We start from the raw sequence: 14,962 nt of genomic DNA, 5'->3' as shown, positions 1-14,962 counted from the left end.
CCCAGGTGTCACATACCCTAGGTCCGCCGCTGCTTAGTCTATTTACTCATTTTACCATTTATTTTAATTAATTCTGGTTGATGTCTCTTCTTTCTGTTCTGTTTGAAAATGCCATTCCTTTCTCTCCTCTTAATATATTTTTTATTTATACTGTTTATTGTGTGTACACTGCCTTATCTGTTAAGGCAGTATATTAAATAATTAATAAGCCACATTTGAAACCGTAGGATAAAAGTGATGAGCAGCACACACAAGGCACTGCTTAACACTGTTCCCAAAAATATCAGGCATTCACTTGAACGTGTCACCTCTTATCTCTCAAAAATTTAAGAACAAAAATAGCCAAAATGAGTCACACCAATGGTTCATCTAGCCCAGTTTCCCATTCTCAGCATTGGCCAATCCAGGTCACAGTACCTGGCAAAAAAAACAAACATACTACTGATCCAGGTCAAGAAGTGGCTTCCCCATGTCTGTCTCAACAGCAAACTATGGACCTTTCCTCCAGGAACTTGTCCAAACCTCTCAAACCCAGCTGTGGTAACCGCTGTAACCTATTTATTCTACAGTAAAAGTACGGTATTTGTCTATGGCCTCACCACCCTGCTCTTACTACTGGAAGCTAAGCAGGGGCAGGCCTGACTAATACACGGATAGGAGACCACCTAGGAATTTCAGGGGCTATGGGCTGAGGGGCCCTATATTGGGCAGCAGCAACATAGTGGAGCTGCATGGGAGAAGGCAATGGCAAACCACTCCTGTACTCTGCTGTGAAACATCACAGGATGAATTCTGCACTGCGTGTGTTGCCATGAGTCGGTGGCCAACTCGGTGGCATAATCCATCCAATCCAAAAGTATTTCCATGCAATTTTATCAAGTGTCCCTTGGTTTTTGTACTTTTTAAAAGGGTGAAAAATTAATGCATTCTTACCCGTTCTACACCACTCAGGATTATATAGACCTCAATCATACCCCCCCTCAGCAATCTCATTTCCAAGCTGAAGAGCCCCAACCTCTAGTCTTTAATCATAAAAGAGGAAGTCTTATCACCGTTATCATTTTGGTCACTCTTCTTTGAACTTAGTGGCCTAGTGGTAGAGCTACTGCCTCAACACCCTGAGGTTGTAGGATCGATATCAACGCTGCTGCTTGTGACCCTGGGCAAGTCACTCAGACCTCCACTGCCCCAGGTACAAAATAAACATCTGTACGTGTAACCACAAAAAGGTGGTATACAAGTTCCAGCCCCTTTCCTTTCCCCCTTTCTAATTCTGCTTTGTATTTTTTTGAGATACAACAACCAGAACTGTGTACAATACTCAAGGTGAAGAAGCACCACAGTGAGATACAGAGGCATAATATTTTTGGTCTTATTTTCCCTGTCTTTCCTAATAATTCCTAGCATCATGTTTGTTTGTTTTTTTTTTTTTTGCCACAGCAGAAGCACACAGGGGCAGAAGATTTCAGCAAAGTGTCTATAAAAACACCCAGATCTTTTTCTTGAGTGCCGACTCCTAAGGTTGACCTTAAAATGAGGTAACTATGATTTGGATTATTCTTCCTGATGTGCATCACTTTGCATTTTTCCTCAATAAATTTCATCTGCCACTTACATGATCTCATTCAGAGGATTATGGTTGCAAACAGTGTGGGAACTGGTTGAAAGACAGAAAACAAAGAGTAGGATTAAATAGTCATTATTATTAATGGAGAAGGGTAAATATTGAGGTTCAACACTCCACAATCACTCAACCCCAAACACTTATGGGATACACTCGCTTGTTCCTTAATTAAAAGGAATTAACTTTCAATATAATTTCATACTATCATGAGCAGTGGAGGGCTGGGAGTCTGAGGCTTTTTCCTCCTTTCCTTATGGTATCCTTTGAGCTGAATATATCATGATAGTATGAAATTATGATTTGACATCCTTTTGTTAACCGATATTTTAGAGGTCTGTTACGTCTTAAAAAAAACCTAATAAGGCCTCCACTGTCAGCATGGGATCTTAATCTCATTCTGAACACCTTCATGAATTCACTCTTTGAATTGATAGAAGAGGCGGAATTAAAGTTTTTAACATGGAAGACACTTTCTTATGGCTATTACATCTGCTTGAAGAATCAGAGAAATTCACGCATTTGTCTTCTATAAACCGTATACCGAAATCATGCATGATAAAAGGTACTCTTACGTATACATCCAAAATTCTTGCCGAAAGTGGTATCTCATTCCATCTCAATCAAATCACCTAGCCTACATTTTTTCCATCTCCACATTCAGTGAAGAGGGAACAAAAGTTACATATTTTGAATTGTGCTAGAGCTCTCATGTTTCGAGTTGTACAAATATCCAAGAACATCCATCACAGATGTTTCTGGGTTCACTGGCAAACCCAAAGCCAGTCACTAAAGGAATGCTATCAATCTGGATTGTGAAACTTATACATTTTTGTTATTCCAATTCTCGGCATACGTCAGATTTCATACCACATGTCACAGCCCATTAAGATCAATGGTCACTACAAGGGCACATCTACAATGAGCAACACCCCAGGAAATTTGTACTGAAACAACATGGATGTCCACTCATACCTTCACCAAATATTATTGTATTGATGTGGCGTCCTGTGCTGATTCGGCCTCTGAGCAAGCAGTTCTACAGACAATGTTATGAGGCAACAACTCTTCTCTTCCTATAACAAAGGTAACAGATGACATATACTATCTAATAATACTGTTATTGTTGTATCTGTTACCTTAATAGTTTGGAAGTCACCAACTGTGTGGTTGAGCATATCAGCTGTCCAGGGAGAAATAGAACGGTAGTTCTTCTTGGACAGATGATTTTTCAGTCACAAAAACACTCCTGCCTTTCTGAGTTGCCACCAGCTACATACAGAGTTGAGCAGTGGAGCATCAAGGGACAGTAATTACAGTGTGTACAGTAGGCAGGAAGGCTGACAAATGAGCGGAAAGCTTTTCCAGAGCTTTCTAAGCTTGAGACTAGTTGAGGTCGTCTCTGTCTTGGTGGCATCACCAGCTATGTGGCTGAAAGTTAATCTGTTCAAGGAGAACTTCTATTTCTGGCTATGTGTGATTTCATTTCCTCCTTTTGGTGGGTAGGAAAGACCATCAGAAAGGATGGCCAATACTTCAAGGAAAAAGCACAGCTAGGAATTGGAGAGGGATGCTGTAGGGCTGCACTTGTTTAATTGAAGAGGCAGAGGAGCTGACCCTGAATTGTTTGAGATGCCCTGTTTTTTTAAGGGTAATTGTCAGATGACTGAAGGGGAGAGAGTTGGACAAGTTTCTTGGCAGCTCTTTTTTTATTACAGGAGCAATGCCAAAGAGTATACATACACTCGCTGTAGAGTGTGCAGTCACATTCTTAATGGAATGGAAAATAAAAAGCCCCTCCAAAATCCTCCCTCTCTATCCTCCCCCTCTGCTCTAGGATGCAGTAGTAGAAGCTTGGATGTTCAGAACATGTGCAGTACTGCAATCTCTCCCAATTCTACACAGATTTCATTTTGAAAGATGAAACAGAGAAAGAGAGAAAGAGAAAAGAGGAATTGAGGAAACTTACAGTCCTGTCAATGCTGCTACCTTTGTATTGACCGAAGAACTGACTTTTGTTCCTTAGACCATTCCCATGGGAGGTGGGGGGATGCTTCCTACAAACACACACCCAATCTACACCAATGGCACAATAGGAATATTTGCACTAGCAGTGTGCAAAATTGATATCTGCCAAATGGTGTTAACAGTTTAAGGAAAACAGTATGTATTGTATAGTGTATACCATTAACTAAAATCCAATTTGCTGCCCTTTTCATGCAAAAAAAATAATGAATGATGAGTTGGAGCACCCTATGGTATGATTCTGAACCTCCAGTTTTCAACAGTTCAATCTGAATACAAGCAAATTCTGGCACTTTGTTTGGTTTTAATACCTCATTTGCTCCTATGACTTCTTCCACCCCTGAAAATTCATCAATTGCTGCCATTAGTTCCAATGAGTTGGCCGTTTCATCAAGTGAAATTTCTTGTAGCATCTTGGTGAATAAATGGGCCAGTTAAGGCGACCTCTACCTTTGTACTGAGAACTAAGTAGCTCATTACCTATCTGCCGCTCCAACACACTGTCTTCTCTTTACATTTCCTAAGATTTCAAAATACTAGCTCCTTCCCCACTCCAAATCACTGAACATTCTTCTCCACTGTACCTACTCTTTACCTTCTTCCTCTCCTCAGCCATCCTTAATCCTGCCATTATCAACAAATTCTATTATAGATTACACAGCAACCAAGCCACCTGTTAAGGAGGGAAATGGAAGAATGCAAGAGAAAGAGGGAAAAATAATTTTGGCCCAACATCCTGACTATACCACAGAAACCTCTAACTATTCTCAGTGTTGGTCTGTAGACTGGATTGTAAGCTCTTCAAGGAACTCTCTCTCTTTAATGCACCTCTACAGGGCTGTGCACATCTTGTAGCACTATATAGACGTGTAGTAGTAGCAGCAGCAGTAGTAGAAGTAGTAGTAGTAGTAAAGAACCTTTTTCTGCTTTAAAATTCTGTCCTGAGGCCTTTTATGCTTTGGAAGAACAGATCATTTTACCTCCTCAAATGCTGATCTTTTTTTTTTTTTATGAGTATGTAAAACGGTCCTTTTTAATTTTATGATATACAGTTTTGACCTATTTAGCTTGTTTTACTGTGTTTTGGGAGGGATAGATCCTTTATGCACTGAAACTTTTAGGCCTTTTTATCAAGCTGCATTAGGCTTTTTTTTTTAATTGCTGGCTGGGCGGTAAAAGTTCCGAAGCTCATAGGAATTCTATGAGCGTCGGAGCTTTTGACTGATATTTTTTCCTAATATGATTTTTAAGGAGCTGTATATGAATGTTACTGCCACGACTGGCGATAAAGCCTACCGCACCTCTTCCTTTGTGAAGATCAAGCACCTCCTCCAATCACGCACTTACTGAGCACTTCTGCTATCACTCTAATCAAGAGTTTTACAAGATGCACCATTTTTTTCACCTTATCTCCAGCCTAATAAGCAATCTCACCACATTGTTCTATAGAGACCATCACGATGCATCACTCTCATGTATTATATATTCCATTATGGCAGCACCACGATTCACTATGGAAACACTTATTTCATGAAAATGCAATTTGTAGAAGCTTTTCTCTAAACTCTGTGGTTTTGTTTGTTTTCTGATATTTTGGTATTAAGAGAAATTTGTTGTATTTTATTATGTGTGCTTGTGTTTTAAAACTGTGTATGTAATGTTCTTGTATATCGCTTAGTTTTAAGCGATTCATAAATTTTTTAAATAAATAAACAAACGCCTTTTCAGATTCACACACATTCATATTTTCTAAACCCCCAGGACCCCTGAGGAAGGCTTGCATGAGCTGAAACACGGGTCCTCTGCTATTCATGGGTCAGCTGCTCCTTACATGTGCATAAGTGTATGAACTTGTTTTTAATAAAGATCATTTGCTTTTATTATTATTATTTCAAGAACATTGTTTTCCACAGTCTTTGCCTTCTGTGGAAACCTTGGGTGTTTTGTTTTTTGTCAGTCTAAGAACAGCACTAGGAAAAGAATAATGTGGATCAAGTGTTTTGTCTTTATAAGAGTTTATTTTATCCTTTCCAGAATGCAGAGCACCATACACTCTCTGTGAATATTTCAACCTATTAAAATCTCTTAATTGTTAAGTAGGTTTAGACCAGTTATTTATTAACTAGGAAATAATTGCAGGAACTCCAGTTTCAGGGTGCATACTAGTGCAGCCCAATTCACAATTCGAATCGGTTCACCAATTCACTTCGGGTGAATCGATTCAAATCGATTAAAAAAAAAAAAAAAATAAATCGGCTTCCCGATTCGGATCCTCCCCCCTCGCCCCCTTAAGCAGGAGTGGCAGCACTGCTCTTGCTAGCCGGCCGCCACATCTACTTTAGAGAGCGAGGAGGGAGGATCAGTCGGGAAGTGCTGCTGTGCGGCTTCCTCTCCGCCCTGGCGTCCAGTTCCCCCCTCTGGCGTCCGGCTTCCCCCTGGCCTCCACGCACCGTTTACCTTCTAGTTGTAGCCTGCACAGAAGATCATGGTTATAGCTTCTTTGCAAACTGCTTTTAGTTGTTTCCTCCGCCGCGATCCTGCCTCTGATGTCAGAGGAGGGGCGGGACTGCAGCAGAAGAAACAGCTAAAAGCAGTTTGCAAAGATGCTATAACTGCGATCTTCTGTGCAGGCTGTAACTAGAAGGTAAACGGTGCGGGGAGGCCAGGGGGAACACGGAGGCCTTCCCGGGAGGGGTGCGCAGTCCTTCGGAGTGGGGGGTGGGACAGACCTTGGGGGGGTTGCAGGCCTTTAAGGGGGGGACAGGCCTTCAAGGGGGGGGACAAGCCTTCAAAGCGGGGACAAGCCAGGAATGGTGGCATAGGCCTTCAGGGGGACAAGCATCTAAGGGGGAGGTTGCAGGCCTTTAAGGGGGGGACAGGCCTTCAAGGGGGGGGACAAGCCTTCAAAGCGGGGACAAGCCAGGGATGGTGGCATAGGCCTTCAGGGGGACAAGCATCTAAGGGGGAGGACAGACCATCAAGGGAGGACAGGCATTCAGGGATGGGGGAGACAGGCCTTTAGGGGGAGGTGCAGGCCTTCAGGGGGGGACAGACCTTCAGGGGAGGGGGGGCCCTGGTATAGAAGTACATGGAGGGAGGGAGGGAAGGGGGAGTTCAAAGAGACTTGCATATGCCAGACTTTGGGGGGGGGGGGAAGAAATAATGGATCTAAAAATAGAGGAGAGGGAGAGAGATGATGGACAATGGGATTTAGGGAGGGAAGGAACAGAAAGGGAGATAAGTTGGATCAAGGGATGGTGTGGAGGGGGATAGAGATACTGGATAGGAGGGTAGTTAGGAAAAGAAAGGGAGAGATGGTGGACCCTGGAGTAGTGGGGAAGGAGGGAGAGATGCTGGATGAAAGGGTAGTTAAGAAAAGGTGGATCTGTAGATGGAGACAAAAAAAAAAGAAAGATGCCAGACCTCCAGGGTAGGGAAGGTAAATGGAAGGGGAGGACAGAGATGGCAGATGGATGGTTAGCACGGAGAAAGAAGGAGACCCTGGCAAGCAAGTTATCAGAAAACAACCAGAGCCTGGGACCAACAATATTTGAATAATGACCAGACAACCAAAGGTAGAAAAGCTAATTTATATTTTCCATTTTGTGATTACAATGTGCCAGATTTGAAACGTGTATCCTGCCAGAGCTGGTGTTAGACCGCAAACGTGAGCTAGGATTTAATATAGAGAGGAAAAGTCTTTTTTGTTTGTTTATTTTGTTTACACCACAGCGCCTGTGTGGTTAGGAGGAGGCAAAGGGGGTGAAGAGGCTATAAAATAAACCCACCAGGATGTTTGAAAAACAAACAAACACCCAATTGGGCAGGAAAATCGAATCGAAATATTTTTTCCTGAATTGGGCAGCACTAGTACATACCTAGCAGGATGCATTTAAACACATATAAACTCAGAGCCTTCGCTATTTTAGTTTCTCTCTCCCATTCTGTTTCTCTAAGTGCATTCCAATCATGGTTCATTTTTAATCCTTACCTTTATTTTATTTAAAATATTTATATCCCGCAAATCTAACAATGCTAAGCGGGTTCCAAAATTACATACATAGTCAAAAAAAGAAAACAAGACAAAATTGCAAAAAAAAAATACAAAATCTTTTTAACAAGAGCTAGAAAAACCACACAAACATCAAATTTAAATCATCATAAAAACTGGATAAAAAGAAGAGAGAAAAAAAGCAGATCATACAGCTAAAAAAGGTACTTAATAAAAAGCCATCTTAAGCAAATTTATAACCTCATTAATTGATGTGCAAATAAGACTGTTTTCACATCTTTCCTGAACTGGGTCAAAGTAGGAGCCTGCCTTAACTCTAAAAGGAAGAGCATTCCAGCAAATCGGTCCCTGTATGGAAAACATACCTTGATTTTGTTGCTTCCTTTTTCTAGCTCAAGTTTCTGCATCTGTGCCTGGGTTGGCTGAGACCAATTTCTTTCAATTTCCTGTAGTGCCTTAAAACATAAAATGTACATAAGCTTTAGTGACAAGTTAGAAGCAATCAGACATCGTAAACCCAACATCATAGAGGCCATCTATGGCAGAAAATAGATTTTTAAAATGTGTGTGTAAACTATGATGGTATTTTATGAATGGCCTGTTAAACTTTGGATCTTTCATAAAAAAGGCCACCCACTTAAACAGAAATCACCACTCTGGGCCTTGGCACACAGAAATGGCAGTGCTTAAACATATAAGCAGGAGTTTTAGAACAACTGGCTGAGGGGAATTGGCTAGACCCATGTCAATCTGGCTTCAGACTTGGGTATGGAACAGAAACAGTTGTTGTGTCCCTTCTTGATGATTTGTACAGAAACTGGGATAAGCTCCTCCCCATGCATCACATGATATTTTTTTTTGGGGGGGGGAAGTTCGGGGAAGCATCCCTCCTGCTTTTTTTTTCAGGAGGAAGGGGAGTCTCCATTGGCAGGTGAGAATGGGCAATCCTCCTGCCTTTTTTAATTTTTCGGGAGGGTAGGTGATGGGTCAGGGGAGAGCCTGCATTGGCCTGCATCCCTCCTGCCAATTTTCTCTCGTGGGGGAGGGGAAATTTACAGTGCCGCATTCATTGGGAGTCATTGGGGAGAGTCCTTATCAGCAGTGGAGGACTTTTTTTATGGAACAAATATTTTGCATGTGTAATACATGTAAATTATCTGTGCCACTGAAAAAAAATGAGGGAAAAAACCCAGGCAGACCTAAAACCCCTCCTGCTTTTTCTTGTATCCAAGCGGTTAATGCATCAATCACTTAATGGGGTTTTAGCTAATTTGCATGGCCCCATTGGAAAATGGGCGATCAAGGGGAAGCCGTTTTGTGCATCAGATTGGTAAAAGTGATCATCGCTAACCCCCGCTTTTACAAAGCCCGATAACGTGGGCCACTGCAGTAACTGCTCTGAAGCCTATAGGGATTTAAAGGGCTTTGGGACTTTTACCACATGACAGCCGCTAGCGTGGCTTTGTAAAAGGGGAGATAAATGCTTGCTGGAAAAAAAGTTATTTTTTTAATGCCTTGAAATTCGGTTCTCTCAGAGACAACATCTTGCTCATTTCTACTATGGAACTGGAAAAGTGAAAAAACAAACAAACCACCTTTCTAGTAATCTTAAGTTAATGTTGAATATGGATCAAAACAAAAATAAAAAAAAATAGACCCATTTGATTATGCAGCCTTTTGAGTTAACGCTTAACTAGGGGTAATTTATCTGGTTTGACAAGCTGGGTTTTTCTTTTCATTTTAATATTTTTTTATTAGCCCTCCTTTTTACAAAACCATAGTATGGTTTTTAGCATCGGCCGTGGCACTAAAAACTGCACTACAATTTTGTAAAAAGGGAGGTGGGGGGGGGGTAAATTCTTGGTTGTATTTTATCTTATTTGTTGTGCTTGCTTTGTTTTATGATATGGTTATCTTTATATTATTCTATCCTCCTGTTCTTACCTCTTGATATTGTAAACCTTGCCTGCCCTTGATTTGTCACTTTGTATCTAGTATTGTTAATTGTACAGCGTACATTTTTCTGTTGTGTTTATTTTATTGGGGTTTTTTTTTTTTTTTATTATTTCCTTTTGATTTTTATCTATTGCTAACCGCTTTGACTTCCTTTGTTAATAATGGTGGTATATAAAATAAAATAACTGTAACTGTATGTTCCCGCGCAGAACTGTTGGAGGCTGCAGGTAATGATACTGTGCTGTTTGGTACGGCAATGAGGGCAAAAAGTCAGATTTCTTCAAATAATAACAAATTATTACTTATAATGACTGGGGTTGACATTCAACAAATTACACATAATTGTAAAAACTGGAGTAGATTAAATTATAATTTCGGGTGGAATTCCTTATGTCATATTTATAAAATGGAAAGATTTATTGCAATACAGCGAGGATAGGAAATTTCAAGATGTGTGGGAGCAATTAACAAAATATTGTATTGATTAGATGACTTTTTTCCCTTAAATTTTACAGGTTCAATTATGAGGGGGGTAATTTTATCATTACATATTGTACAAGGTATTTGATTATATAATAGGAAGGGGTGGGAAGGGTGGGAGATAAGAGAATATCATTTGTACTATTGATGATTATTAAGTGATATACTTATTGTTAATTTGTTTTAACATATTGATACACTTATTGTAAGTTTGAAAATGAATAAAGATTTATTTAAAAAAATATATAATCTGCCTAGAGATAGGTGGTAAAGAAATGAATTAAATATGTATTTTTCACTCATTAAAAATACAGACAAACAGGTTTTATGTACCTTGTTCAACACTGCAGACAGTATATCAGACTATAGGGACCTTTTACTAAAGCTTATTAGTGTGACTATTGGACAGACTGAATTGACCGTTCAGATCTTTATCTGTTATCATTTACTATGTTTCTGTTATTTTGCTGCACACCCTATTATATACTTATGGACCACATGGCAATCAGTGAATGCTAATGTCCATTAGTGCACAATAAGCTTTGGTAAAAAGGTCCTTATATGAGCACAAACTACAAGTTGGTGTTTGATGGTGAAAATATAGAAAGAATTGCTGGCCTTCTGTGATATTTTTGACATATTTCCTTTTACCCAACCTCTCATCAGCATACTGTAATGGGACACACTTTACCTGGATATAGATTAGGTTTACAGCAGCTGTGCAGTTCATAAGCATTTTGTCAAGGGATGGATTCATATACCTATGAAGTATAAAAATATTGCTTTACTATGAAAAAGTCAAATCTTAACATTAACAATGTTATATAGTTTTCAAGATGAGAAAAAAATTATTCACCAACTACTTTTTAAAAATAATATATATGGGGGTGGGATTTTCCCTACCAAAGCCCATCAATGTGTATACCCTATATAACAGAAGCATTTGGTCCACTCCATCTGCCCATTTGTGTCTGCTTATTATGCTTTCATCAAGTCTTACTTTACCTATGGTCATCTCCTTCCATCAGACTCCTTTTTATCTGTCTGTTATGCATGCTTCAAATTCATTCTAAAATCAAAACTGGCAAATGAACTAATTCAGTAGGGTCCCAAAGACAAGACAGTTGAATGATAACGTGTAATGTGATATCAGAATGATCTTTCAAGCATATATGTAAGCTTGTCAGGTCTGTCACTCCTCATTCATCCCTCATTATCTTGATTTTCTTATTTTTTGCATATTTTCCTTTATCATTAAATGTGAATATAAATATTTTTAGGTCACTTAGCTTGTAATAGTTTTAGATCACTTAGCTTAGTGTTTGAAGAGGATGGCTCAAATTAATTCTGCCACTGCATCAGTTCCTATAACTTCTGATGGAAATCTGTGTGCCTTCTATAGTAGCTGTCAAACTTTTTTTTAGCTCTGGCACACTAAATGGAGCAAATGTTTTTCGCGGCACATTATAATTGAAATTATAAAAATTGCAAAGCCAACAAAAGATTAAATTGGAGATTTATTTATTTAAAGTTCTTTAAGCTATGTATGGGTAATTGTAACAACGGTGAAATTAAAGTAGATAGAACAGAATTGCTAATCAATGCGAAGGATATGCTTGTTTTTGAGTGCAAATTAACTCAAAACACGGCTCGTTGGTCAACACACATGTATTTCATCATCCATCATTCTCTTTTTTTTCGATGTAGGCCTCCTTTTACGAAGCTGCGTTAGCGGTTTAACGCACGTTAATGTGCCAGCTGCGCTAGCCGCTACCACCTCCTCTTGAGCAGGCAGTAGTTTTTTGGCTACCACGGGGGTTAGCGCGTGATAAAAAGTCGCGTGCGATAAAGCCGCTAACATGGCTTTGTAAAAGGAGCCCTTAATTTCTGTCAGAGCTGAAAATCCAAGTTTGCAAAGACAAAAAGATTCAAATGGTAAAGCCTTGATTGCTTTGTTGCTCAAATTAGGATAACTACTGCATAAAAAATAAAAATAAAATTACTTGCTGTTAGTTTTCAAGGACCAATTACATCAAAGAATGATGCTTGTCTGGGTGGTTGTATCCTTACACACCCAGACGCTCATAACATAGATAGACTCTTGCATAGACAACGTACATGTCATCTATTCTAGTGTATACTTATGAAGGGAATTTAAAAAAATAAAGTAAAATTCTGGAATCTCTTGTGGCACACCCAGAATCTCTTCGGAACACACCATTAAGCCTTGGCACATAGTTTGAGAGACGCTGGCCTACTACCATCAGAGTAAAAAAACACTTGTAACCTGTTCTGAGCTCTTCAGGGAGGACGGGATATACATCTGAATAAATAAAGTAAAGTAATTTTCCCACCTTTTTTTTTTTTAAACTTCTCTTCTTTCAGAATCAAATCAATGACATCGTGTCCTTGAGTTTCTCCTTCTGTGGAAAATGCAACCTCCTGGTACATTTCTGAACACAGCAGGGCTGCCCAAGTCCGGTCCTCGAGATCTAATGGCAGGCCAGGTTTTCTGGATATCCACAATGAACATACATGAGAGAGATTTGCCTGCATTGCCTTCTTGGTATGCAAATCTCTCTCATGCATGTTCATTGTGGATATCCAGAAAATGGCATAGTTTAATTGCAAGGGAGCATACATGTGGGTGGACCATGGGTCATCTTACCATAGGTGCGTCTTACAGTATTCTATAATTTGCACATGTAACTGGAATTTGTACACACTGGTTGCCTCACTTAAGTATGCCTATTTGCACCTGAAAGATGTGCCAAATGTGGGTTTATGCTGGTATTCTGTGCACTGAAACCTCTTAACATTTCCAACACATTTTCAGGTGCCCTCTGATGAAGCTTGTAAATGTTTTCGTGTAGCAGCCCCATCATTGTGAAAACCCATTTCTAAACTGTCTAATGCAACTCCTGGGACATAACAATGAGCCAATGATGACCTACTTGAACTTGAAACTATATATTTGAAACTATGACCTAATTGTATTAATAGTTGTACTGATCTACCTGTACTAGCAACCCTATTGAACATCTGCGTTAATCTGTCCAATGTAACTTCCTGGGTAACTGAACCAACCTCTTGTAATGTAATCACACCTTGAACTGAATAGGTAAAGGCAGAATAGAAAACCTGATTAAACATAACGTATTCTATAACCATATCTGGGAGCCAAATGCTAAACACACTGCACTGGGGCTCCTACATCTAGGAACCTTTTATGGAACAGGCCACTTTGACCCGTATTCTATAAACAGCACCTAAGAGGAACATGCCGTTTAAAAGTGCTTTTTAAAGAAATGTCAAGGCGCCTATAAAAATGGCACTGGAATCACACCTACGGAGGCACTTTTACAACACCTAATTCTAGTGTAGACATGACTAATGCCGGAAGTGGCATTAGGTGCCATAAAGCGCCTCTGTAGGTGCAATTCACATCAAAGGTAGGCGCCAGAAGTGTAGGCCTTGAAAACCCTGATCTGTATTTCCAGTGCCTACCTTCCCCAAAGGCGCAATTTTCTAAACAGGGCTGTTGTGTGATCGACGGCCGCTTTTAGAGAATCTGAGCCTTCATTTCTTGTGAAAAGTCTTCCTTTACAAACTTGGCCAATCTGTTATTTGGCATGCTACATGGCCTTCAGTGGAAGACCAATGCAGCTAACCAAACATGGTACCATCTACCCTATTGGGTGGGGGGGGGGAGGTTTTCCCATTCTAGTAGTGCCATCATGTTCTAAAGGTACAGCCGACTGATCCTGAAAGATTCATTGTAATCTTCCATCGCTGTCTACTGGCTCACCACTTTCTGATCCCGATCCTGCACCGCTCAGCTTTCATATTCCAGAGAGTCACGTATGGGAGTTCAAAGTCTACTATTCTTTTCAACACTGCAAACCATAAATAAAGAAAAAAATAAGAAGTGATATTTATGTGTAATAGCCGAGTGAGAGGGAGACGGAAAGATTTAACAGATTTAGATCCTCCCACAATTTAACTTTGAAGAAATAAAATACATTACAATTGCTTCAGCTTAGCAACTTATCAGCACTTGAAGGGCTTTCACACCCTTTGCTCCCTAATAAAATCATTTTTGGGTTACTGCCCTGCCTCAGATAATTGTATTTATCAATCTGATATGTAGATCATACCAACATTTCATGCTATATAATATCCCAAAATGGAGCACTTTATACTAAGTAATTAATAATAATAATTTTATTCTTATAAACCGCCATACCGAAAAAGTTCTAGGCGGTTCACAACAAGGTGAGCTAATACATGGGATACAGATAAAATACAAATTAGAATAATGGACTTAAAAACAGATAAAGACAGAAAGCATTTACAATATAATACAGAACATACCGGCATGGCAGGGAAAGAAGTAATACATAGAATAGATAAAATACAAGTTGAATATAAGGAACTTGATTGAAAAAATGAAGCAGAATGCATTAAGATACCAGCCTATCAAAGAATTGAGTCTTTAACAATTTTCTAAAATCAAGATAGGAAGAGACCTCTAACATAATTTTTCCAGTGTAATAAAGGAAGGCATCACATGCTGGACTCACTCTTCAAATTCCATTACACCTAAAAATGTCCCAAAATCACTAAAAATAAAATGAGGCATAAAGATGGAGCCAGCAGAGGGTATCGTATCAGTCTATAATTAAATGTATCTAATTGCACAAATGCTGACTGTAAGAAATGGCATCAATCCTCCTTATTTCCTGTGTACTGTAACTATGAAAATGCAAAAAATTCCAAGGCATCAGACGCAATAAAAATTCCACAATCAAGCACATGCAAAACCACACCTAATCCAACAGAACCAGTAAAACATCATTCCCTTACTT

General features: G+C 39.5%; 1 protein-coding gene across 3 annotated transcripts in view; it reads right to left on the bottom strand.

The window, feature by feature from the left end:
- The window catches only part of SNX31 (sorting nexin 31), a 103,803-nt gene that overhangs the window by 36,159 nt on the left and 52,682 nt on the right, over positions 1 to 14,962 (bottom strand). For all 3 annotated transcript variants that reach the window (XM_033934388.1, XM_033934389.1, XM_033934387.1), the window contains 3 exons: positions 13,903 to 13,990; positions 10,786 to 10,855; positions 8,024 to 8,113 (listed from right to left, as the gene is read on the bottom strand). In XM_033934388.1, the coding sequence (XP_033790279.1) occupies positions 8,024 to 8,113; positions 10,786 to 10,855; positions 13,903 to 13,990 (248 nt within the window). The remainder of the gene's footprint in view (positions 1 to 8,023; positions 8,114 to 10,785; positions 10,856 to 13,902; positions 13,991 to 14,962) is intronic.

Source organism: Geotrypetes seraphini, chromosome 2, assembly GCF_902459505.1.
Source record: "Geotrypetes seraphini chromosome 2, aGeoSer1.1, whole genome shotgun sequence".
NCBI classification, from domain to species: Eukaryota; Metazoa; Chordata; class Amphibia; order Gymnophiona; family Dermophiidae; genus Geotrypetes; species Geotrypetes seraphini.
This window is presented reverse-complemented; position numbering and strand designations above follow the sequence as displayed.